The sequence below is a fragment of the Myodes glareolus genome, chromosome 12 (genome assembly GCF_982192425.1).
Source record: "Myodes glareolus chromosome 12, mMyoGla1.1, whole genome shotgun sequence".
In the NCBI taxonomy this organism is placed as follows: domain Eukaryota; kingdom Metazoa; phylum Chordata; class Mammalia; order Rodentia; family Cricetidae; genus Myodes; species Myodes glareolus.
Window position 1 is genome coordinate 78,144,939 of NC_142037.1, and position 24,360 is coordinate 78,169,298.

At 43.5% G+C, this 24,360-nt stretch overlaps 1 protein-coding gene and 1 long non-coding RNA gene across 3 annotated transcripts in view; one reads left to right on the forward strand and one right to left on the reverse strand.

Moving 5' to 3' along the window:
* Positions 1 to 2,496: 2,496 nt before the first annotated feature.
* LOC125392410 (uncharacterized) lies at positions 2,497 to 12,850 on the reverse strand. The gene is made up of 2 exons (XR_007229498.3): positions 12,136 to 12,850; positions 2,497 to 2,842 (listed from the first exon to the last, which is right to left on the reverse strand). It is a non-coding gene; the product is annotated as an uncharacterized LOC125392410 (long non-coding RNA).
* Positions 12,851 to 14,934: 2,084 nt separating this feature from the next.
* The window catches only part of Gpc6 (glypican 6), a 1,010,052-nt gene continuing 1,000,626 nt past the window's right edge, over positions 14,935 to 24,360 (forward strand). The window contains exon 1 of one of the 2 annotated variants that reach the window (XM_087912307.1): positions 14,935 to 15,772. In XM_087912307.1, coding sequence (XP_087768433.1) covers positions 15,613 to 15,772 — 160 coding nt within the window. In that variant the 5' untranslated portion in view covers positions 14,935 to 15,612. The remainder of the gene's footprint in view (positions 15,773 to 24,360) is intronic. The other variant, XM_048421923.3, reaches the window with a different exon arrangement.

The following is a 24,360-nucleotide window of genomic DNA, read 5'->3' on the forward strand; positions in this document are numbered from 1 at the left end:
TGTCCTGTGGCCAACACATGGTGCCTTCAGCAGCTGTTCTTACCACCTAGTTCTGGCAAGCAACCAAGAGCGTTGGCAATAGGCTGAGTCATTTTGGGGGACTCATGGGCTCTGTGATCAGCAATTCATTGGGTGGTATTGAGGTTTTCATTCAACAGCTTGTGGCTTCTACTTGTATATGGAAAAACTAGCTTTTTAAAGTATATCTGAGACAAAAAAATCCATTATTCCTATACTTCTTTGGGACTCTTAGGCCATTTATTGATTATTTCTTCTCCAACTTATGTTTTTAAACAAATAAAGTCTAAAATAACTCAACTCAGAAGAGCTGTAGACTGCATAACTAATGAGGGTGGAGACACCTGAATTTTAAAAGAATTTATGAGAAGTTTTACTACAGTGCTCTTTTGAGACCAAGAAAACAGGGCATGTAGAGGAAAAAACAACAATAACAACAAAAAAACAAATAAACAAATAAAAACCCTGAAGTGATAGACCAAGAAAGATTTTCAGGTCTGCCATATAAGGTTTCTATGGACAGAGATAATGGAAACCCAAAACCAGCCCTGGCTGCAGGATGCTGGGGAATCCTCCTGGCCTGCTCACCACCACAAACTCCAGGGCCCTCTGTGGTTTGGAATGCCTGTTGTGAGAGGCTGTGTGTTTCTCCAGTTTTTTCTTTCTGAGTAGGTGTCCTATGCGTCGACCTAGACATACAGTCAGGAGTCTCTTCTCCTGACTCCATTCCTGGGCCATGTTCTGACACACTCGTGTGCTGAGCAGATATTTCAAGTGGCTCTAGCACTCAATACCTGGGTAATCATGCTTAGTCCTGACAGGATTGTTTATGGTTTGTTGAGGGTCACTCTTTGTCCTCAGCAGGGAGCACCACCACGATGTCATTCTCTGCCTGCTCTTACAGGCTCACATCCAGCTGTGGTGTCCCGGGCATGCCTGCTGTGGCAGAAGTCTTACAGTATGCTGAGGGTGGTGACTTTCAGTCTAGAACTGAGACATAGGACCGGCTAAACCAACGATGTGAGGGCAGACTCTCACCTGGGGTGTGTTCAGGACACAGGCAACCTGGGTGCCTGCATAAGTCTCTCACGATCGGCATTTATCTGTTGTTGTTTGTTTTTACCTTTTTGGGGGGCCTGCCACCCAGCTCCCAAATAAATCGCATAGACTTAAGAATGCCTGGCCTTAGTTTGGCTTATTTACAACCTACTTTTCTTAACTTAAATTACCCCATCTGTCTATTATCTCTGGGCTTTTACCTTTCTCTATTTCTGTACAACTTTTTTTTTAAACTTCCTTCTCTGCAGCTGACTATGTAGCTGGGTGCCTGGCCTCTTGAGTCCTCCTCCTTCTCTTGCTCTTTGATCTCTTGCTTCTTTCTCTTTCTCAGATTTTTCCTTCCATTTCTTCTCTCTGTCTTCCAGCCCCTCTTATCCTTTCTCCTGACTAGCTATTGGCCATTCAGCTCTTTATTAAACCAATCAGGTGTTTTAGATAGGCAAAGTGACACAGCTTCATAGAGTCAAAAAAAATGCAACATGAAAGAATGCAACACATCTTTGCATCATTGAACAAATATTTCACAGCGTAAACAAATGTGGCACATTTTAAAATAATAATCCACTACATATAAAGCTTGCCCTATCCTAGAACTCCTTTTCCTTCAGTTGCCCCTTCCTGGACTGTCAGTGATCACTAATTCAGAAGCTTATACAGTGGGCTGCTAATGCCAGTGTCTGCTACAGGCCTGAGTTAGAAGGCAAGAGAATTGGCTCTTGAGATAGGAGGCAAATTTGAGTAAACAAACTTGGCTCACTTGTTGCCTACTCCTCAGTTAAATGTCCAGTATACCAGACCTTGAAACTTTCAAGAAAAGTACATTTAAATGTTTTAATTTTAATTAAAATATAAGTAAATCATTTTCCCTTTCCTTTCTTCCTGCTAAACCCTTCCATGGGCCACCCGACTGTCCCGAATTCATGACCACATTTTATGTATTATTATAGTTGCCCACACATATGTATAAATATGTAAATGTAACCTGCTGAGTCCATTCAATGTCACTTGTATATGATTTCAGGGCTGGCCACTTGGAACTGGACAAACTGTTAGAGGTACATCACTGGGAAAAATGTTTTTCCTACTCCTCTTGGGGAAGCCAATTTTTCCTGCTCTCAGCATTCCTTAACTGCCTGTAGTTCTTCATGCAGGTTTTGGGCCCCCTGCGTTTGTTCTTCTGTATCAGGATTTCTATTGATCTTGTCCTTTTTCAGGTCCTCTTTAAGCTGCTGCATTGTTGAAGTATCATGGATATAGTGTCTCTGTTATTTCCAGGAGACAGAATCTCACAGCAGACTTCCTGCTCCTCTGGCTCACAAAATATTTCTGCTCTCTGTTTGAGAATGTTCCCTGAGCCTGAGGTACAGGAGTGTCTTAGTTACCACATTACCACAAATAAAAAGCACATCCAAAAGCAACTTTGGGAGGGAAGAGTTTATTTCATCTTGTACTTCCATGTAACAGTCCATCCTATGGAAGTTGGGGCAAGAATTCAAGACAGGAAACTAGAAGCAGAAACTGAAACCATGGAGGAATGCTGTTTGCTGATCTGCTCCCCTCCCCGTGGCTTCTTCACCTTGCTTTGTTACACAATTCTAGACCATCTGGCCTGGGACTGGGGGCGGGGTCCGCTCTCTGTCGTCAGGTCCTTCGAGCATCAAACATGAAACAAGAAAACGTACTACAAAGTTGCCTATAGGCCATCTGGATGGAGGTATTTCTCAGCTGAGTTTCCTCTTTCCTGATAACCGTGGTTTTCACCAAACTGTCAAAACAAACAACAAATAAAACAAACCAAACAATAAAACACAAGTCAGAGAAGAAGTTGTGTTGTAGATGTATCCAGTGGGGCTGGGCACTATTAAGACCAGTTACAGTTTTCAGTAACGGCCCCCATCTATGGTAAAAGGAAGTGTCTCTGATGAGCGGTGAGAGCTCCCCATTTCTATGAGTCTATGAACAAGTATTTAGGACACAATCGGTTTAGTTAGTTTGATGGTGGTTGTATCTTCTCTAAGGTTCATGACTTCGCTAGCCCAGGCAGTTGGGTAGTACCAGGCATGATTTCCATCCCACAGAGAATGTCTGAAGTCCAATCAGACAACTGTTAGTTGCTGACAAGATAGGAGTGCCACTATTGTACTTCAGAGCTATCCTACCACGCTGGCCATTGGTATATTTCATAGGTGTCATAGCTGGGTAGAATTACTGATCGCTTCCCTCCCTTGGCCACCTGCACGGCACTTTCTGTACTATGGATCCTTCTGCTCAACAAAGAGCCTTTCAGATCAGATGCAGCTCAGATCTTTGTAGTCCTGTGTGCCAAATGTGTGGTGTCTTTAGCAAGAGGGACTTATCTTCAACTTCTGAGGGCCATCAAAGCAACAGCTTCAGTCTATATTGTTTTAGGGGGATCACTTGGACTCCACTGACCAGTAACTCCTGAGGAGCAGTTTTATACCGGGTATTGGGAATTTTGTTAGATGGTTAATGGCTCTTGAAAGCTCAAGTGTGATAATTTCATTTAAACTCAATATGTATATGTATACAAATGCATTCTATGTAATTTTAGTTAAATAAAAATACAATTCTCTAATGGTATGTTCAAACTAATAGGTTTCCTGTTTACCCGTCTACTGACGCAGTAAACCAGATCAAGCCAAATTATAGCAGCAGGTTTATTTGAGCAAAGCAACTTCTGCCGAAGTCCTGCAGTCCCGGAGATCACAGCTGGAGAGCTGCAGCCTGAACTAAAGCAGGGAGATTATGTAGCCTGTAGGCCAGGGGTGATAATGTGTCTGCCACAAGCTGGCTTTGTGTGGCAAAAACCTGGAATGTTAGGCAGAGACTTGGGCTGCTGGTGGCAACAGCGGAGGAGTTGCAATAGTTGCCAACAGTTTGAAACTGGGCTTTCTGGCACCTTTTCTTTGTTGGAGAGTCTCTGAGAGAGTAGGGTTTGGAGAAAGAAGCAGGAATAGGGCTTTCCCCATCAAGGGCGAGCTGGAGGTTCCAACCCAATTCAAATATCCTTAGTGTTTTTTCTCCCCTCCCTCCCTTTCCTTCTGTTTTGACCTTCTCCTTTGCCCCCTTCACAATAAAATGCCCCACTCATGTTCCCATCCCCCTTCAACATTTAAATTTTTCTTATGACCTCCTAATTTTAAATGATTGCAGTATAAACATACACACACACACACACACACACACACACACACACACACACACACGCACCAAATCCATACCTGGGGCTATTATTATATGTTTTAAAAACACAAATACTTTATGAGCTGATTTAATTATTTTTGCAAAAATCTGCTAGCACACTTGCATGGAGCCCTGGGCACTACTGCTCCGTCAGAAGGGAGAGGCTATGACCGGAAGAAACAACCTTCCTGATGCAGACTGATGAATATTCTGTGGGTGGTCAATGAAAGCATCCAACAAGTGTCTCCCTGGACCAGAAAATCATTAGTGAAACATAATTTTAACCTCTAGTGAGGAGATTTGCTGTATGTTTGTCCCTTTCTAGGTCTTCTTAGCTCCCAAGGGTCTCAAGGGTCTTGAAATGCTTTTTTTAATTGGTGAAAACCTCCTACCAGGCTTTGGTGATTATTGTAGTCCACCATACACTCGGTAGTCACAGCTAGGAATGATTTTATAGGGGAGGATAATTAAATGTTCTTCAGTTTTTACATATTATCTGCTGGTCTCTAAGAACATTGTGTACAGTGCTTTGTGGCAACAATTGTAAAATATCATGAGGTAACTGTTTTATTGTCTTTATTGTCCTGACTACTTTGATGTACTTATTCAATGAAGAAGTAAAATTTCATTTAAAAAAATTCTAAAGTCCCTTATACTTAATGTAGAGACAGCAATCATGTTTGGATTTCTAAGTTTGAACCATTCTGAAAGAGGAAAGAATTCTTCTAAGTTCTAAGAAAGAGATCTAAGATTTAAAGAGAGCAAACTCCGCCGTGCAGGTGATCATCAATAATGCAAAGAATATCTACCTAGAGGTGGTTCTCTGTCTCAGCCTGCGTCTGGGAGAAAACGGTGGGTGAAGGGAAAAGGGAATGCAGAATGAAAGAAGGAGAGAATTTTTCTGTCTTCTCTGTGACCTGCACCCCAATAGGGACAGGCCCCCCTGTGGGCAGTGGTATGTACCCTGTACTGTACCCCATAGGTACAGGCCCCCCTGTGGGCAGTGGTATGTGCCCTGTACTGTACCCCATAGGCACATGCCCCCCTGTGGGCAGTGGTATGTATTCTGTACTGTACTCTCAATGGTACAGGCCCCCCCTGTGGGTAGTGGTATATATTATGACTCTGCTATGCAGCTTCAGGAGTTTTCCCCGTGCTACAATGTCATGGCAGTGTGACTGGGCTGGACCTGCAGACAGGTGCAAAGTGACCACCTGACCTAGTTGTGTATTCAACAAAGAGCATAGATGAGCTGAGGGAAAGAAATGTTGTGAGCACTTGTTCACACTGATGTGTATGAGCGGTTCTGGATTGTTCACACTGATGTGTATGCGTGGTTTTGGTTTGCTCACACTGGTGAGTGTGCAGGGTTCTGGTTTGTCCACACTGGTGTGCATGCAGGGTTCTGGTTTGTACACACTGGATGTGTATGCATGGTTCTGGTTTGTTCACACTGGTGTGTGTACACTGTTCTGGCTTGTTCACACTGATGTGTGCACAGTTCTGGTTTGCTCATACTGGTGTGTGCACAGTTCTGGTTTGCTCACACTGGTGTGTGTGCACAGTTCTGGTTTGTTTACACTCAGGTGTGTACACGGTTCTTGTTTGTTTACACTGGTGTGTATGCACGATTCTGGTTTGCTCACACTGAGGTGTGTGCACGGTTCTGGTTTGGAAGAGGAACAGGGTGGCTTGGATATCACATTGGACTGGATGGGCAGGGACTGAGAAAGAGATCTGTTCATGTCTCAGAGGACTCATGGGAGCTCAGAAACTCCCATGACCAAATAAAGTATCTTTTTGCACCTATGCCCAATGTCCTCACATAGCCACAGGGAAACAAAGAACTCAGTCTGGAGAAGGAGATTTGTCTGAGAAAATTCTTATGCAACTAAATTTACCTGGAATTGGCAAGTTTAGCTTTTTCCCCCTCCAGAGCATAAATGAGACTTAAAATAGAAATTAAGTTCTGTTACAAGAAAGTAAGTTTCATTCCTTACACTTGGGTTTGCAGCCTGTGAAGACTGCAAGACCATTACGCAAATACAAAATTTTCCATCTGAGTTAGCTACCAAGGCAGTGCACGATAATTTAGCATGATGGCTAACTAATCTTTTAAGCCAACTTGAAAATGAGCATGTCACCTCAAAGCAATAGGAAGAAAGGAAAATTCTAGAAATCTTGCCAAAGTCCAAAGCCGCCTTCTAGCAAAGATTTCAATTTGATGTCATGATGGGCCACATTTCCATTGAATGGTGAAGTATGTGTCATTCATTAAGTTCTCATTCATTATGAAAATAGACTAGCAAATTGTATTCTTTGTAAGTGAAATCATTATGGAAGTAATTTACAAAATACATTAAGCTCTTTCACAATCTTTTCTAAAGGAAAAGCCAAATAGTTTTAACCACATTGCAGGCCATTATCATATAAGTCTTAGATCTTACTTTTCATTAGTTATTTCGTGAATTATGTGTTGCACACAATATCTAAATTTGCTTCATCTGTGCACGACACAAACTGCTTTTTATGTGAGCCTGGGAGAAATCACATTTCAGTGATTGGTTTCATTAAGTTTAAAATAAAGATGAAAGTCTAGTTCTTAAAATACTGCCTTAAAACACTCTTCTCTTTTCTTCTCAAATTTGTGTATGCCTGCTTTGCTCCCCAGGGACTGCAACACGAGCCTTCATCTTTTCAATTTCGGTATCAAATCATCATTTCAAACCCGAGAGAGAGCAGACGCCAGGCGAGCATATTGCACGTTTAAAATAAGGTTGTTTGACCCTCTTTGGAGTTGAAAACTCAGTTATCAACTTAAATTAACATGGAAGTCAGAGCCGACTTAGTGTCAGCCTAAGCTGTGCACATTGACAATGCTGCTCATTACCAGGAACATGCTAGTACATGTCTGTTTCCCAGGAAAAATAGAGCCCTATTCATGATTCATAGAGGTCCTCCTGTACAGTAAAGACATTCATTCTCTAACTCTTCTATGACTGGGGTGTTGTGAAGCCCAATGATGTTATTTTTGGAAGATAGTCTACCAATTAAAAGCAAACAGCCCTGGATTGCTTAGTAATGTCTTCAACATTGATTGCCTGTGACTGCAAACGAACAGAGGGGGAAGCCAGGCACAGCGCCTCCCGTTCCTCCCCTGCCTGGCTTCAGACCCCTCCCTGGAAACAGATCGTTAGGAGATGGAACGTCCAACTTTAAATCCCCGTTTTTTTTCCCCTTAATGTCCCAAGTAACTTAAAAAACACTAGATTTGTTCTCTTATAAACATTTAATTATTTGTGCTTGAGATGTAATAAAATGTGCAAAGTTAATGTAGTAACAAGGGGTAGGAGTGAGTGCTTGGAGGTGAGTTCAGGACACCAAGAGAACTAGTACCGAATTCTTCAAATGAAAGACAATAATATTTGGTATGAAACTAAAATACGTTCTCCAATTTTGTAGCTTATAAATCATGGAAGAAAACCTGGCTATGGTGGTTGAGACCCATAATTCCAGAAGTTCAGAGGCTGAGTTGGGAGGATCAGGATTTCAAGGTCACCCTGAACTATCTAGAGAGTTTGAGACCAACCTGGGCATCTTGAGGACCTGGTTGTAAAGAAATAATTGAAGATTCTGGGAGCAAGTACTCAGGGAGCTTGAGGGGGGAGAATTATGAGGATGAGGTCACATGAGTTGGTCATATAAGGAGGCCCTGTTTCAGAAAAACAACCACCCAGAAGCAGATGCTACAAAGGCAAATGGAGAAGGCCTTTAGATGGAGAATCCATAGATGTTTTATGGACATCAACTGTCTTTGAATTTGTCTTGGTTCTGGCTTACCAACGAATGGCACAGATTAGGGTCACTGTGATTTTTGTTAACTAGAGATCTAAAAGGGTTGGTGTTTGGTACCTGTTGAGCCAGCCACAACCCTACTGATTTATTGCTCTTGTTTTGTTCTTAATGATCTTTTAAAATGCTACACATTTGGGTTTAGTGTTTTCATAGATCGGTGAAGAATTTTGGTTCTACATGAAAGACAGGAGTACATTTGTGAGCATTTTAAGCACCCTAAGAAATAATAAGGAAGAGATTATTTTTCTATTTCTTTATAGTTTAAAATATTTTATGTTTTAATTGTGTGTGTGTGTGTGTGTGTGTGTGTGTGTGTGTGTGTGTGTATGTATGTATGGGGTATGTACACATGAGTGCAGTGTGTTCTGAAGTCAGAGGAGGGTGTCAGATCTCCTGGAGCTGGAGTTAACTTCCCCAGAGAAATGACTTCTGCTTTCTGGTGTTGTTACACTAACAGAGAGGGTGTAGTTGCTTCTATTTATAAGTACATGTAACAAAATTCACTTAAAATTTTCATTATTTTTCTTGGTAATTTACAATCTATGTGATGACTCTAATCATTGTAATTTGAGGTTATATGACAAATTAAAATAAAACTTTAACTATTTTGGTTATTATAGAATGTTTAGATCACTTCCCACCATCAAGACTAATTTTCTATCAGTTGTAGTATTATAAACAGCAACAGTGTTTATTCCTAATCAGTATTATAAAATTTTCTTTAGAATTATTTTCTTTAGATTATTTAAACAATTCAAAAGATTTTATAATTTGTTCTTTTTTAAAAGATTTATTTATTTGTTTGTTTGTTCATTCATTCATTTATTCATTCATTAATTAATTTATTTATTATTCTGGTGGCCACAAGAAGGCACCAGATTTCATTATAAATGGTTATGAACTTCTATGCCATCTGTGAGCCATCTCTCCAACCCTTTAGATTCTATAATTTAATCATCTAAGCAAGGTTTTGTTTTTATTCTTTTCTTACATAAAGGGATTAAGTTGAAAAATAAAACTTTATCAGAACATTATAAATGTAAGGCAGTATTTCTAGAGTCCCAAAGAAAATAGCTAAAAATTATATGCCTGTATATAAAAATAATCAATCACAGTAATATTTTGTCTGTAGATCATCTTTTCTTCTTTCCCCCCAAACTTAGTCTGTCACCATGCTTATTTTGTGTTGCAATAATTAATGACAGGTTACGAACTTAGAGCCTTTCATATCTGATAGATGATTTATATAAGGAGGACAAGTATTCAAGTGATGGAAGTTGGCAACATATGCAGCAATTGCCTTTAAGGAATGCCATTGTTCCCGGCCCTGGATGATCTGAGAACTATGCACAGCGTCGTTCATCTCTCACAAAGCAGAAGGACTGAGTCATGACTGCCAAGATGCATGGTTCCAATAATCTAGGTATGTCAGATGGACTGCGTGCCACAGACTGTCTTTCCCAGCTCTCATACCTGAATTTAGAATGAGCTACAAAGATGCAATCTGATGCAATGGCAGCGAGATTTTCATTTGTGTCAATTTTACGTAGACATAGCTGATTTGGAAACACTTGCAAAACACACGATGACCTTGAAATAATAATAGTCTTACAGGGGTCTATTAATATTCCTTTCTCAGAAAAAGTGGTGGCATAAAAGACACGTAAGGAAGTACCACCTTGGCCAAGATTGTTCCAAGGCATACAGTGGTGTTAGTAGCATTTTTGAGCATAAATATTGTGTTGTTTAATATTTAAATGTACTCCGTAACCTAGGGCACATTTTAAGCATGAAAATCACTTATGAATTGATGGAGATCAGATAGTTGGATCATTAACAAATAGGAAAAAATTGGAACTTGCATTTTAAATCATTGTGATACTTGAACGTATTTCTTGCTTACCTTCTAGATGATTGATAGTAACATTTCAAGTAAGTATGAGTTGTGCTTATGAATATATGAAATATTCTCATTGTCTATGTTTCTGGTGTATATTAAATAATCACAGCTCTTTCGGTCTCCTTGGCTAAGTCATATCATGAATATTAGTCAAAACTGGATCAAAAAGATCCCATGATTCCCTTCTCTGATGCAAACTAGGTCCGGTTTCAGAATACTGGAGGAAAATGGCAGAACAAGAAGAATTTGTTGTCCTTGGTGTCTAGTTTTACCCATTTAATCCACAAAACCCACTGGCTCTAGACTACACAAAAGATATAATTTTACTTGGTGTCTACCAGCATTAGATACATATTCAACACCCCAAGATTGCTCACTGAACTGTTAGTGTTTGGTCTATCATCAAATGATGTTCTGTTTATTATTCACCTACATTTATCTTTTCTTGCTCTGTAACTCATCAATCTTCTAGTATCTGGGCATTGCAAAGCAACTGCTAAGTTTCTCATTGTGAAGTTTTCATTGTGAACTCTGCTTTTTGTGGGGCAGGTTAGCTCAGCAGTTCTGATGTATGCCAGGCTGCAATGTGGAACAGACACTCATGGCTTATCTCCCTGCTTATAAATGATTCTGTTTGAACTTATTTGTTCACTTTGATCGAAAACACACAAAAATCAAAGCCAAGAATTCAATCAGCTTCTCACTCATGAGGTGATATAACTGAGCAAAACTATTTCAAAGTTTGTAATTGTGGCTTTTGAGTTTTCTTTTCACCCAAGCCAGTTTATAAAAATTTATTGCTTTAAATTTTTGAGATTATAATGCAATTTTATTGCCTTAAAAGTTACAAGAAAAATGTCATAAGACAAAGTTTTATTTTATACAGAACAAAGTTAATAGCTGTCTTACATGTGGGAGATAATGGTATAAGAGAGAGAGTTCCAGGACAGGCTCCAAAGTCCAAAGCAACACAGAGAAAGCCTGACTCAAAATAAATAAATAAATAATAAAATAAAAAAAGCATAAAAAATGAAATTGAATTTCCTGTGGAAAACACAGATAGTACAGAAAAGAGAAGAAAAAATGTAAAAGAATCTCCTAAGGGAAGTGAGATTGCTTTTCAGTTCATTTGATTTCTGGAGTCAGTGTGGAACACTTAACCCTATCTGCATGGTCAAAACACTCAGCCTTTGTACCTGACATTTTCACTTCTGCCCATTTTGCATGTAATTCCGTGTGGCCTGACACGCGCTACAGGTTAACGCTAATGCTTCTTCAGGGTTTCCTGGAGGTCTCTCTATCATCCTCCCAGTACCACTGCCTTTAATGCGCAGGGCGATTTGTTCCATTGAAAAATCTCCCGACGTGGATTCCACATTGCTACCTCCAATTTGTTTTCTCATATTTGTCTCTTGCCTTCAATTTCTCTTGTTCAGACTTTAGATTGGTGTCTGTGTTTATATTGTTTTCATTTGAAAAAGTAGAAATCCCAAATGGTCATATACATAAACAGCGGGATACTTATTGATCATGTAATGAGAGGTCTGGAGCAGGAGCTGGTGACCCAAATAACAAGCAGGAACCTTGAGTATTTGTAAGCTTTTGTCTGCCATTGTCTCTTTTATCAATGGCTTGTTTCCTGTTTCCTAGGTGCAGTACATGAGTAGGTGTGAGGGGTCAAGAGGCTCAGATGGAAAGAGCCTTCTGCCTTAAAAACAAGATTCTTATTTTTATTTTAAATATATCTTAGGGTTTCTATTGCTGCGATGAAGCAGTGATCAAAAGCAACTTGGGAGGAGAGGGCTTGTTTGGCTGACACTTCCATAGCCCTGTTCATCACAGAAGGACGTTGGTTCATTCACACAGAACTGTTCACCAGTATAAGCATTTGGGGCAGGAACTGGAACAGGACAGGACTCTGGAGACAGGAGCTGATGCAGAGGCCATGGAGAGGAGCTGGTTACTGGTTTGCTCCTCATGGCTTGCTCAGTCTGCTTTCTTATAGAACAAAGGACCACCATCCCAAGGATAGCACCACCCACTATAGGCTGGGCCCGCCTGCTTCTATCACTAATTAAGAAAATGCCCTACAAGCTTACCTTGAGCCCAATGTTGTAGAGATATTTTCTCTATAAAGTTTCTCAACTGAAGTTCTTTCTTCTCAGATAACTGTGTCAAGGTGTGTGTGTGTGTGTGTGTGTGTGTGTGTGTGTGTGTGTGTGTGTGTAGGTCCACAAATGCTAGATGAGGGCATTGGATTCCCTGGAGCTAAAGTTCCAGGTAGCTGTGATCCAGTGATCCACTTAACAGGATCTCCTGAAAGACGAGTAAGCACTTCCAACTAGTCAGCTCTCCCATGTTCTTCTTGCTTTTCAATCAGAAAAATAGTTCTTAGAAATGTCATCTTAAATCATTTTGGACAGAAATGGTTCCTTCACCCCAACTCTATACTGTCTAAGTGAACAGGAAAAGGATGACCTGCAGTGACGTAGGCCAATGAGACTCTTTTCTTGGGGCGAGCACAGGGCCCACAAACAGGTTTCTCAGGATGACTGAGAGAGGGTGCCTGATTTACCTGCCAACTGTTTTCTCTAGAACTCGAACTATCTAAAGTTCCATTCCTATTATGACTCCAAGGGTTCTGAGAACCAGCTGGGGTGGTAAAGTGGGCTGGAAATAGAAATCTTAGTGCCCAGAACATGCACTTCCATCAAGACCATCCTCAGCAGTTCAAAGATTGTTCTTGTCTACCAAACCAAGCTCGAAATCCAAATATCCATATACAAATTCATTCTTCAAAACACATCTTCATAGTCTTCCCGTTTCCCCTCTTCCTAGTTTAAGTCTCAAACACCCAGATCCTTTACATGGTGACAGAGTACTGTGGGTATTTCCTCCTGACTTTTCTCGTGTTCCTCTCTTTGTTTCCTTCTCTTTACTGTGTCCAATATATACAAGGTGGTTGGGATTCAAGCTCTTGGCCAAGATTTCTATCTAAGTCATAGGTGCTGTCTTATTTCTCAGCAGGCTTTTTCTATGAACTTTTATCACATCATGCGATCATTCCAATACATCATCAAGGTGTTACCCACAGATAAATTCTGACTTTGTTTTTTTAACACTACTTCAAACAATGTAGTATTACACAATAAGTGAAGTAGGCAAATGACCTGATTCTTTGGTACTACTAAAGTTCCCAAGCCAATCACAAACTGTTTGACCCTCCCCAGCAAATTTACGCTCATCTATTTATGCTTGAGGAACTAGTAACTTTCCAGGCATTAGCCTTCCTACAAGTCTACAATGGCTACAATAGCCTACTGCTCTACGGGAGTATTGATTGCTCATTAAACACAACAGGAGTAGCCAATCTTTAAACAATCATAAACCATCTCAATTGTTTTTTGTGTGCACCTGCCTTTGTTTCACCAGTGTTGGCATGTGTATGCCTTTTGGGGGCAGGGGGAATGGAACCCAAGTTCCCGTGTCCTTGTGCTTGTAAAGCAAGCACTCTACCACCCTCTAGGTACGGTACAGCTTCATTTCAAAGAAGCCCAGATCCTCCTCTTGAGTCTTACTGAGGATGGGGTAAAGAGGGTTTAGTGGAGAGGAAGATATGTTGAGTGAGTTTGATGGTGATGAAGGTGCCCATGATAGATGAAAGGATTCAGACATCAGGAGTCTTTCTGGTCATCGGTGAGAAGACGAGCATCCTCTTTCAGCTTTTTTGTCAAGTTCCACCAAACTAGGCCTTACTGTCCAGTGATGTCTCAAGAGCTGTGAAAACAGTGTCCACATGGAGATGCTACTGAACAGCTTGTCTTCTTTTCTGGTTGCTTAGTTTCAGCATCTCTATAATCATCAGCATAAGAAGGACCACGGAGGGGCTGGAGAGATGGCTGAGAGGTTAAGAGCACTGACTGTTCTTCCTGAGGTCCTGAGTTCAATTCCCAGCAACCACATGGTGGTTCACAACCATCTGTAATGAGATCTGGCGCCCTCTTCTAGTGTGTGGGCATACATGGAAGCAGAATGTTGTACACATAATAAATAAATAAATCTTTAAAAAAAAAAGAAGAACCATGAAAATGGGTTAAAACAGTCTCCACTTTCATCCCATTTCACAGAACTTCAAGGAGAAAATGACTAGGATCTCCATTTGAGAATTCTGAGAACTTGGAAGAAAAAGCTAAGGCCAGTGTGTTGAGAGTATCCGATGAGAGAAAAGATGCCATGACCTTCCCAGTGTCTTGCTTCATGCATTACTGTCTGTTATTATTGTGCCTCCACACACTGAGAACCCAAGTCTAGTGATTTAGGAATCAAGAGTGTTCTCTAGGTGTACTGTCCTCCCATCTCTCTCTCTCTCTCTCTCTCTCTCTCTCTCTCTCTCTGTGTGTGTGTGTGTGTGAGAGAGAGAGAGAGAGAGAGAGAGAGAGAGAGAGAGAGAGAGAAGAGGAGAGTTAGGTGGGGGAGTAGGGGAGTAGTGAAGGTCTTTGGCTCTCTAATATGCGCACTCACTACTTGGTTTTAGAAAATTGAAACACTAAGACAAGCAGAAGTCAGCCAGCCACAATGCTATGCTCCCAGATTTCTCTTCTGTGTTTATTTCTTCCCTGGCTTTGTGCTAGTTACACTTGAGCAAGAGCAACAATTGGAAATGCGATGTTCTTGATCCCCAGAATAATTTAGCGCAATCACAACAAACACTTTATCTTTTTACTGTGGCTTATTTGTGTCAAGAAAGGTAGCATTTCGGATGAACATGGAGAAAATAGGGACCTTGCCTTTCTAATCTTTCCCGTCCTACCTAACGGCAAGCGATCCATTCCAGGTTTTGCGTCCGACTCTGCCTCAGAATTTCGGCGGTGCTCTGGGTAGCACGTTTCTCTCTCCCTCCCCTCCTTTCTCCTTCCCTCTTGCCTCCAGTGTCAGTCTCCAGGATTTTCTCTCTTCCTATTTCAAGAAGACTCGCACAGGCTCCCTCAGTCTGTGTGAAGCTGAGGTTTCTCCTGGATCCCGTACGTCTCCACGCACACACCTCCCTGAGAGCCCAGCGCTCACACCCACAAACACGCGCGCACACTCTCGCGCCGGCCTGTCCATCTCCCTCCCGGTGGAGCCGGCGCGCGCGGTCGGTCCCACCTTCGTCGCGCACACACTGGCCAGGCGAGCTCGCAGCGCTCCACGACTCTGCGGCTCGGAACTCGGACCGCTGCTCTGAACGCCCCCACTGTGGTATTTAAAAAAAAAAAAGAAAGAAAAGAAAAGATATTTCGTTGCCTTCTCCTCTTCACTCGCCTTTCTCTCACGGTTTTCTACCCGAGCGGCTAGCGGAGCCGGCTGCATTCCCAAGCCAGCCCTGGTTGGCTTGCCATCCTCCATCTGGCTTATAAAAGTTTGCTGAGCGCAGTCCAGAGGGCTTCGCGGCTCGTCCCCTCGGCTGGCGGAAGGGGGTGACGCTGGGCAGCGGCAGAGGAGCGCGCCGCAGGCTCTGGCGGGCTTTCGGCTCCAGGGGCAAGGTGAAGAGCGCACAGGGAGCTGGGGGCTGCCGAGGTGGACTTGCATGTTGCACCATGCCTTCTTGGATCCGGGCTGTGATTCTTCCTCTCTCCGGGCTGCTTCTGTCCCTCCCGGCCGCGGCGGACGTGAAGGCTCGGAGCTGCAGCGAGGTCCGCCAGGCTTACGGTGCCAAGGGATTCAGCCTAGCGGACATCCCCTACCAGGAGATCGCAGGTAAGCGCGGGCGCGGGCCCGGGGTCCCCGCTGCAGCCCCGGGAGGCGGCGGGGCGTCTTCACCCTCCCCCTGTTGCTCACTTGGTGCTCACTTTCTGCGGATGCCTCCCGGGGATCCCGCGTCCCCTCATCCGGGCGGCGGAGGCTCTCCCCGTTTCTCTGGCGGGAGGAAGGTGTGCGTGCCGGCCGCCTCATTGTGTGCACACGCGGGAGCACCCAGGTCCCCTCCCTTGCTCGCTCCCTGAGCCTCTGCTCCCGCGCCCCGCTACCTCGGTGGCTGGCCTACAGTCGGACCGGCCGGGTCGAGCTGGGAACGGTCGAGAGGAGAATGCTAGAGCAGGCGACTAGCCGACGGGGCGCCCACAGCATCCCCCTCGCCTGGGCAAACTTGGGAGAACTGCGGCCGCAGTTCTCTCAGCGCCACCGTCTGAGTGGCGCCTTCTCCACTCCCGCCTTCGCGCCGGCCGGCGGGGGCGGTGGAGAGACGCGGAGGTTCCCCTTCTCCAGCTCTCTGCTCTCTAGGTCCTTCCCGAGGACCGAGCGAGCGCCAGGCTCCTGGGCTGGGGACCGGCCACTAAGGGGACACGTTGGCCGGGTCCCCAGGATCTGAGTGTTGGAGCCCCGGGGCTGTTGTGGTAGGGGGCGGGAGTGCTTTGCAGTCTGTCTGCTTCAGATTTGGGGTGGGCTTTCCGGTTAGGTTGCCCCAGAGCTTCCCCGACTGCGGTTGGTCACTCGGACTAAGGAGACAACCGGGCCACCCGGCGCGGAGCCGGGTCCCCAACGTGGTCTCGCGCTCCGGGCCGCTGGCGCACGCGGAGCCAACTTAAGCGAGTGACCCGATGGGGGCGTTCGTCTCCGGTGTCTGCACTTCGGGTTCTGTGGCTCGCCCGCTCCCAGGCTGCCCTTCCTCCGGAGCTCTCGAGCCCCCACCCTCTTTCCCCGAGCCCGGGTGTGCGGCCCTTGGGCTCCACCAACTCGCGCTGCAGCCTGCTCGGTGTGTGTTTTCCGGCTCTTAGCTCCGACCGAACCCGAGCTTCAGCGGGGCTCCTTGAATGAAATGAGTCGGAGACAGACAATCCTTTAGCTGAGTGCTGAAAGAGGCCAAGGGAAGGCTGGAGATGGTGTGAGGGCGCGGGCTGCTTAAACCGGGTAGCTGAAGTCCTAAGTGACCTCAGATCGCTGGATCGCCACCAGACTCTGTGTTTTGCCAAAGAACTGGTGGACGGATGGAAAACACTTGCAAATATCTTTACAACGTCTTAGTGTTAATACGTTGTGGTATTACTGCTTTCTTACACTCGATCTCCAAACTCTAGGAGTGAGAGTCTTTAGTTGCACCACAATTAACACATTTCTATCAATTTGGGAATTGCCAAAAGGAAAATAAACCACGCTCATACATTAGAAACAGCGCGTTGCCTTATGTAGAGGGATCTCTTTTTGACTCACAGCAAGGCTTTCTGTTGCCTGGGTCGAGCAGGCTGGAGAAGCTGTAGTGAATTACAAGACGACTCTAGTCCCCGGGATTTCGCCCACCCCACTCCAGCACTCCCTAATTTGTTAATCAATGACTAGAAAGGACTGAGCCTGCAGCGCCTCAAGTTTCTTAACCCTCCTTTCCCTTTGTCTACTGTTATTTCATTCTTTTTAATTAATTGATAAGGATCTGCTTCACCTTTTTAACTCCCCAAATCTCAGGAAATTCAACTTTTAAAACGTTTGGAGTGGAGATCCCTTCTAGGAACTCGTTTTCTCCTCCAATCTGGCCACTTTAAAACTGTATCTTTTAAACACACATATTTCCCAACAAGATTTCAGATAAGATATGTCCAAGAAGGAAAACGGCTGAGTATTTTAAAATTGCATCGGTATTCTTTAGTAGGCAGCGAGACTCCCAGGAGACTAGCGGTGACCCTCAGCACCATCTGGGGGCCTGACCATCAGAGCGCAGAAGCACATTGTAAATAATTTCTGTAGTCACCAATGGCTTCGCTGGAGAACATTCCCAACGGCGACACACAGGCTTCAGAAGGAGTTTAACTGCAGAGGGTTTGGTGGTTGTATGTTTTTTGTCTTCTCTACTGCCTTATAAATCACAGACTGCGAATAGCTCTGAATTCCTAAAAATACACCCACTTCAGTAAACTCACATAGACCAAGAATGAAGGCCAGCTGAGGACTTTTTACCTTGAGCCCAGTGTCACCCACTGCTGGTTGACGGGATCAAGGTCCATGTTCCAGTGGGGTCAAAGGCACATCTGATAGGAAAATAAAGAACTGGGACATAACTGGAGAGCTTTTATTTAGGGGAGGGGGGAGAGTATGTTTTTTTTTTCCAAGTAAACTGTACACAGTGGTAAAGTAAATTGCATTTACTATTGCTTTTGGGATAATCACCATTAAATAAACACATCCGTCCCCCCCCCCCCCCAGTTCCTGGTAATAGTTACATTTAATTATCAAGTATAGGGAAGCTAGTGTGCGAGCTATCCTTTCGAAAGGAAAACTTTTTCATCCTTTGCCGGTTTGCTTGAGAAAGGGCATGCGCTCAACGGTTTAGGAAACCTGAATGGTAGAGAACCGCTGTTCACGGTCCAGACTCCAGTTGAGCTGTGTTTGCAAGTAGCTTGCTTAGTGGAGTAACTGGGAAGTAATTAGGATTTGTATTTAATCTCAGCCTTTTTTTTTTTTTAAGATTTACTCCAAGCTCACAATTGTAAAACAGACTGTTGCCCTTTTCTCTGGGTGGGGGGTAGAGAGTTGCCCTCCAGACTGTCCGGGGGGGGGGGGGGGAACTGTAGGTAATATATAAACTCCAGCTCTGAGGAAGTGACATCAGAGGAGACATGTCACCATCAGTCAATCTTTACTCAGCCTTGGTTTTAAACCCATGTCAGCAGGTCAGGGAGACCCTCCTCCTGGAAGATCTCCAAAGAAGCCCACTCCTGAGCCCCTGTCAGCCATCCCTTCCTATACTTGGGAACTCCTGTGGTACAAGGAGTGTTTCTAGAAATCTAGCCAAAAGTCTCCACACTGGCCTTCCTTGTTTTCTCTTGTTCTGGGTCCTGGGAAGATCCTAAAGTAAGTGCATCAGGAGCTTGTATAGGGACCTGATCAAAGTTCACACTTCCCTCAAGGCTCAATAATTCCCCTTTCCTCCTGGTGCTAAGCATCCCAGAGTCTCCTAGCAGATGGCCCCACTTGCTCAGGCTGGGGTTCAGGTTAGCTAGAGACTGCTGGCCTGGTGTGTGTGTCTCAAGCAACAGACATTCACACACATTCACACTCTGATACGTCCACTCTCATACTCACACATAGACTCATATCCATTCATGCACTCACACCCACGCTCACAGCCTGAGTCCCCCCAGCCCCCCCCACAGTGAAACATATCACCTGGATAAATGAGAATTCACAGAATGTTGTTTTAGGATTTCTTATACTTAGCTTATTTTATATTTTGGTAGTAACGTCTTAGCTTAATGTGATTCCTCTTTCCTTATTTATCTAACATAACTTTGTTTAACACTTCATATATAGAAATTATGTGCCCAGCACCTATTTATACACAATCCTTAAGCAGACCAGATGGCTCCGCTGGTTGAAGTGCTTGCTGCCAAACCTAACAACCTGAGTTTGATTGGTGGGACCCACCCGGTGCAAAGAGGAAACAAACCTCTTTCAAGTTGTCCTCTGAACTCCATATGTGGGCTGCTGCACCCATGTACACACATGAACATCTGTGCAAAAACAAAATGAATATACAATTATTTCAAAAGAAAATATTGCTCAGGTTTTCCAATAAGTTAGAATACAGTGGATCTCGCCGTATTTCATAGATAAAGAGACAACTTTGAAGGCTTCATTAACGTGCCCAGGAATGTCTCAGATAGCAAATGTGGGTGGAAGCTCAAACCCAGGAGTACTGCCTTGAGCGTCCACAAACCTCTAACTTGGCCCCTTGTCCTACAGAATTAAGGTTCCAACATATGTTGAATTCACACACACAAGACCCATTCTTTGCCCCTCTTGTTTATGTATCATGTGTTGTCGCTCAACCCATCCATTTATGTATTCCCACAAGTTGTGAATGCCGAGTTTATATTGGGTTGCAACATCTATCATTTCCCAAATCATTTTCCAGTTTCTCTTATTGTATCTATCTGGTTACATAAGGTACATGCATCGGTTTCTCTCTGTGTACTGAGTCTGCTAGAATGTTAGCGTAGTCCAAAACCTGGAATGTTGGGTTAGCCCAACAAGGCTTATAGATAGATCATTACCCAGAGAATGCAAACTGGAGCAAAGTCCTGTTTTCACAGAAAGGACACAACCAACTGTCTTCAATATGTCGTTTACCCTACTTTCTTTCTGAGGTATGTTGAGAGTTGGGGTACAGTTGGATATGAAGAAAGCATTAAATGTCGGATGGTGGTGAACAGGTCTTTAATCTCAGAACTTGGGAGGCAGAGGCAGGCAGATCTCTGAGTTTGAGGCCAGCCTAGTCTACACAGAGTGAGTTCCATGATGGCCGTGGCCACACAGAGATACCCTGCTTGAAACAAACAAACAAACAAACAGAATAAAGAAAAGAAAGTATTAAACTATCTCCATCTCTTGGATGCCAATTTGTCAAATATTTATGTCACGATCTACTGTGAAAATAGGACATTTTTTTTCATATTGTAGAGTTCTTGTGCTTTTAATTCATGTTCTGGCATCAAATATTTATGGATGTACCTTCTTTTCATGCTTATAAATATACAAGACACACACACACACACATCAACATGCTTGGCTTTATTTCAATGATCTTCAACACATCTTCTTTTCGGTTCACATGTAGATCTCCCACTAAAATAAGTGAGACAGCGTTGAACCATTCTTACCCCCCACAGATGTCTGCAGCACCTCATTTAGGTCCCATTTCTCTGCCCTATTCGAAGATTGCCGATCTTTGCCCTCTACTTTGTCAATGGACGACTACCTCACACTCTTTGGATGAGCAAAGTGAACCATAAATGAATTTGCTGAATTTCAGTGCTCTTCTTCCTAGCCACTAGATGTCTAGACAGTTACTCTATCTCCAGGTATCAAAGCCATCTGAAATCCAGGTTATTAGGAGCTCCTCTCGTTACATTTTGGTTCTAGGAGTCAATTGAGAGCATTTCTTGTAAACAAAGTTAGCTCAGCTGACTTACTAAGAGAATAAACTCTCACTGTTTAAGGACTGACACCCTTGTTTTCCTACATAAGACCCATTTCTTTTAATTGAATTGTTTCTTAATAGTTTGTGGCTAGAAATGTAGGCCACTATCAGGATTGCTTTGAAGCCAAAAGCATCCTGTTCTTAAAATTGTGCTTGAAAAGATTCTATTCCTTTATATAAGGACATAAGTAAAATAAGTAATATTTAAACTTCTGGACAGTCATAAAACACAGGATTGTCCTTTCCTGTTATATGACCTATTCTGTAAAACTTGTACTAAAATAATTGTTGATAAATGATTTAAGCCCAGTTTCTGTCTTATTTAAACATAACAAGCTAACATTATACAATTCTTCCATAATTGACATGTCTCTGAAGAGTTGTAGCAGGCTAGAGATTTAGAGCTGTCCTGCCAGTATAAACAGCTGTTCTGATATTTTCTAAATCTGATGTTACCTCACTTTCCCTGCCAGAATCCGCTCTGCCATATCTTCTCATGCATAACTTAACTGTTAGTGGTGTAACAATTCTCTCACGTTATCTCATTGCCAGTGCTTTAGTCAGCACCGTCTGAACAGTATTGTCAAGCCTGGTGTGGTGGACCTGTAATCTCAGCATTCAAGAGGTTGAAGCCCAGGAAGTTGGAGCTCTAGGCTAGCCTGGGCTACATGGTAGTTCCCTGTCTTAAAAAAAATCAAACAAGAAAACCAGAAAACAACCAACCAAACAAGAAGAGAAACATTTAAATCTTTGGATTGGAAAATGTGAAAATAAAGGAATTCATAGTGGTAAGTCATGGATAAAACTTTCTAAATTTTAATCATCTGGATGAAAATGGGGTTTTAATGACACCTGATTACCACTATCTTGAAGTCTTGGGACAGTAACAAAGAGAAACAGAAGTGATTCTACCTATGAACAGCATCTCATTTACCGATAACTTCAGGCATTTGTCTCACTTAAGCGATGAGTATTTATTGTGTATGATGCTGTTATAATTCCCTGTGCTTTGTGCTTGGTCTGCATTTCCAAGGAACTTTGATCCTGGCAAAAGGAAGAAGAAACTCAGGGCAGCCCTGAAAACGTAGTAATTCCAGATGAGACGAGGGTGGAGTGCTACAGGCAAGCCGACTTACGGGATCGTTTCATCTAGACAGGGGGCCTTAGGTGTGCATCGGTAAGGGACTGCAGTGTGACCTGAACCGTGGGCAGCTGTCAGGAAGGATGGGGACAGTGGAAGACTCACATATGACATGTCCATGAGAATGCTGGAAAACATGAGAATTCCAGAACCCATGGTCATGGGCTGCGGTGAGAAGAGATGCGTGAGAAAGAAAACCAGGGAATTAGAACCTGAGGGCTAGACTAGCACCATGAGGGGCCCAAAGATAGACCCCTGAATATTAGTCCTGTGTTTATCCGCTTGGCCCTTTGACCAAAATATTTACATACACCCTAAGTATAAATCAACTTTCTACTTAGGAGAAGGTAGGGGGCAGGTAGAGTGCTAGGAGGAGGGAGAATAGGGGGCATCGTACCTACTTAGGGCCTGCCTACCTAGGATCCCATGTAAGTTATGCCTGTCTGGCTTGCCATGGCTGAAACAAACTCTGGGAAGAGAACCCTAAGACACTTAGAGCCCTTTGCAGCTGTCTGCCCTAGACACTTCTATCATATTGTGAAGTTCCATGTGCATGTGCTCATACACACACACACACACACACACACACACACACAATTTTGCTCATCCTGCCTCTGCCCCAGAAGTCCCTGTGACCTGCCCTTCTGGACGGTGACTGTTCATGGGGACTCATGCCTGAAAGGACTGACTTCTCTCCTGTACAACCTAAGTGACCTCTGGGCCCTGGAATGCTTTGAACTCCTTATTTAGGCTTTGGCCTTTAATCTGAGAGTAGTAAGGGGCTCTTCAAGAAGGATTTCCATCAGGATTGGCCATCGTTTTTGAATCTTGCTTTGAAATTTTTGAGAGAAATTACCAGAAGGGAAGAACATAAAGTCTAGAAGAGAGGAGCTACCATCTTGAAAGAGAGTGGCAAAGGAGAAGTAGAGGGGGAGTCATGAAATATTGAGCTTCAGTGGGTTTTGCCTAGGATTATCAGTCAATCCAACTTAATTTTCTCTATGTGATTGCCCATGGACAGTGTGGCTGAGTGGGTGGGAGAGAGCGAGCCAGGGAGAGGGAGATTTAAAGAAAAGTGAATGTTGGGAAAACATTCACTGACTTACCAAGGCAATGTCAGCAGTTTGCCATAATTAATCTGGTATTTTTTAGTGGATACAAAACTCCCTATCATCAGTATGGCAACAGAAGATTGTTAACAACATCAGTGTGGCTGATAGAGACTTCTCAATGAGGGTTGGATGAGTTATTAATACTCAAAAAACGTCAGGTCACCCATCACCAGGTAATCAACCATGCACATCACAGAATTTTATTCATAGACTTCTGTTTTTATACCGTGGTAGTGTAAAAACAATTTTAAATCTTCCAGCCAAACACAGAAGATATAAATTTTATCATCGTCTCCCTAGGATTTAAAGCTTGTTTTGTGGATCGTGTAAATTTCAATGGTTTTTAATGATTATTAGGACAGGAATCAAAGATTGAAGTGGCCAAATAGAAAGAGAAGCCTTGAAGGATGGGCAGTGTTTGTCAAGGGAGTGGCGAGAGAAGGTGGAATTCAGGGTGGAGTGGATGGCGGGCGGCCATCTAAAGGACAACACAGGCAGGAATTTATTTGGAAGTGATGAAAATTATATTGAACAGCATGGGTGGGGTTGGATTTTTGGAGGTCTTTGGACATCCTCAGCTGAATCTGGCAGGAATTAGGTCATCATCCTGGGCTGTTGGCACTGATGTCTCATGGAAGGATTGTTTTGGATAGTTGAGCACTATAGACAGGGTGGGTTTGAGAGGGGATTCTTAGAGGCCCAGTGGGAGAGGAGGACATCTGAGAGGCTGCCACAGATCTCTAAGCAGGAAGGGGACAGTTCCAGAGGAGGGTATGAGGAGCCACACAGCGGTTCTAATACAAGAGTTTAAGGAAGATGAGCCGTTGAAAGCATTTGCCTGAAGTAACCTGTATCCGTTGAGGTGCTTTTGGCTGCAGGTCACAGAAAGCCCCACCTCATTTCGTTTATACAATCATTTCTTCAGGTAGCACCAGTCCTAACATAGGGCAGGCAGGAAGAAGTGAGAAGGAAGTATGTTTATTGCATCTGCAGGCACCATTGCTTGCTCCTCTTTCTGCTCCTGCACCCTGTTCTGACACATCTCCACATGGGCTCAAGGCAGCTGCTAGAGCGCCAAAGTCAATGCCAAAGGCACTGGAAGGGACTATTCCCCATGTCTGTGTCC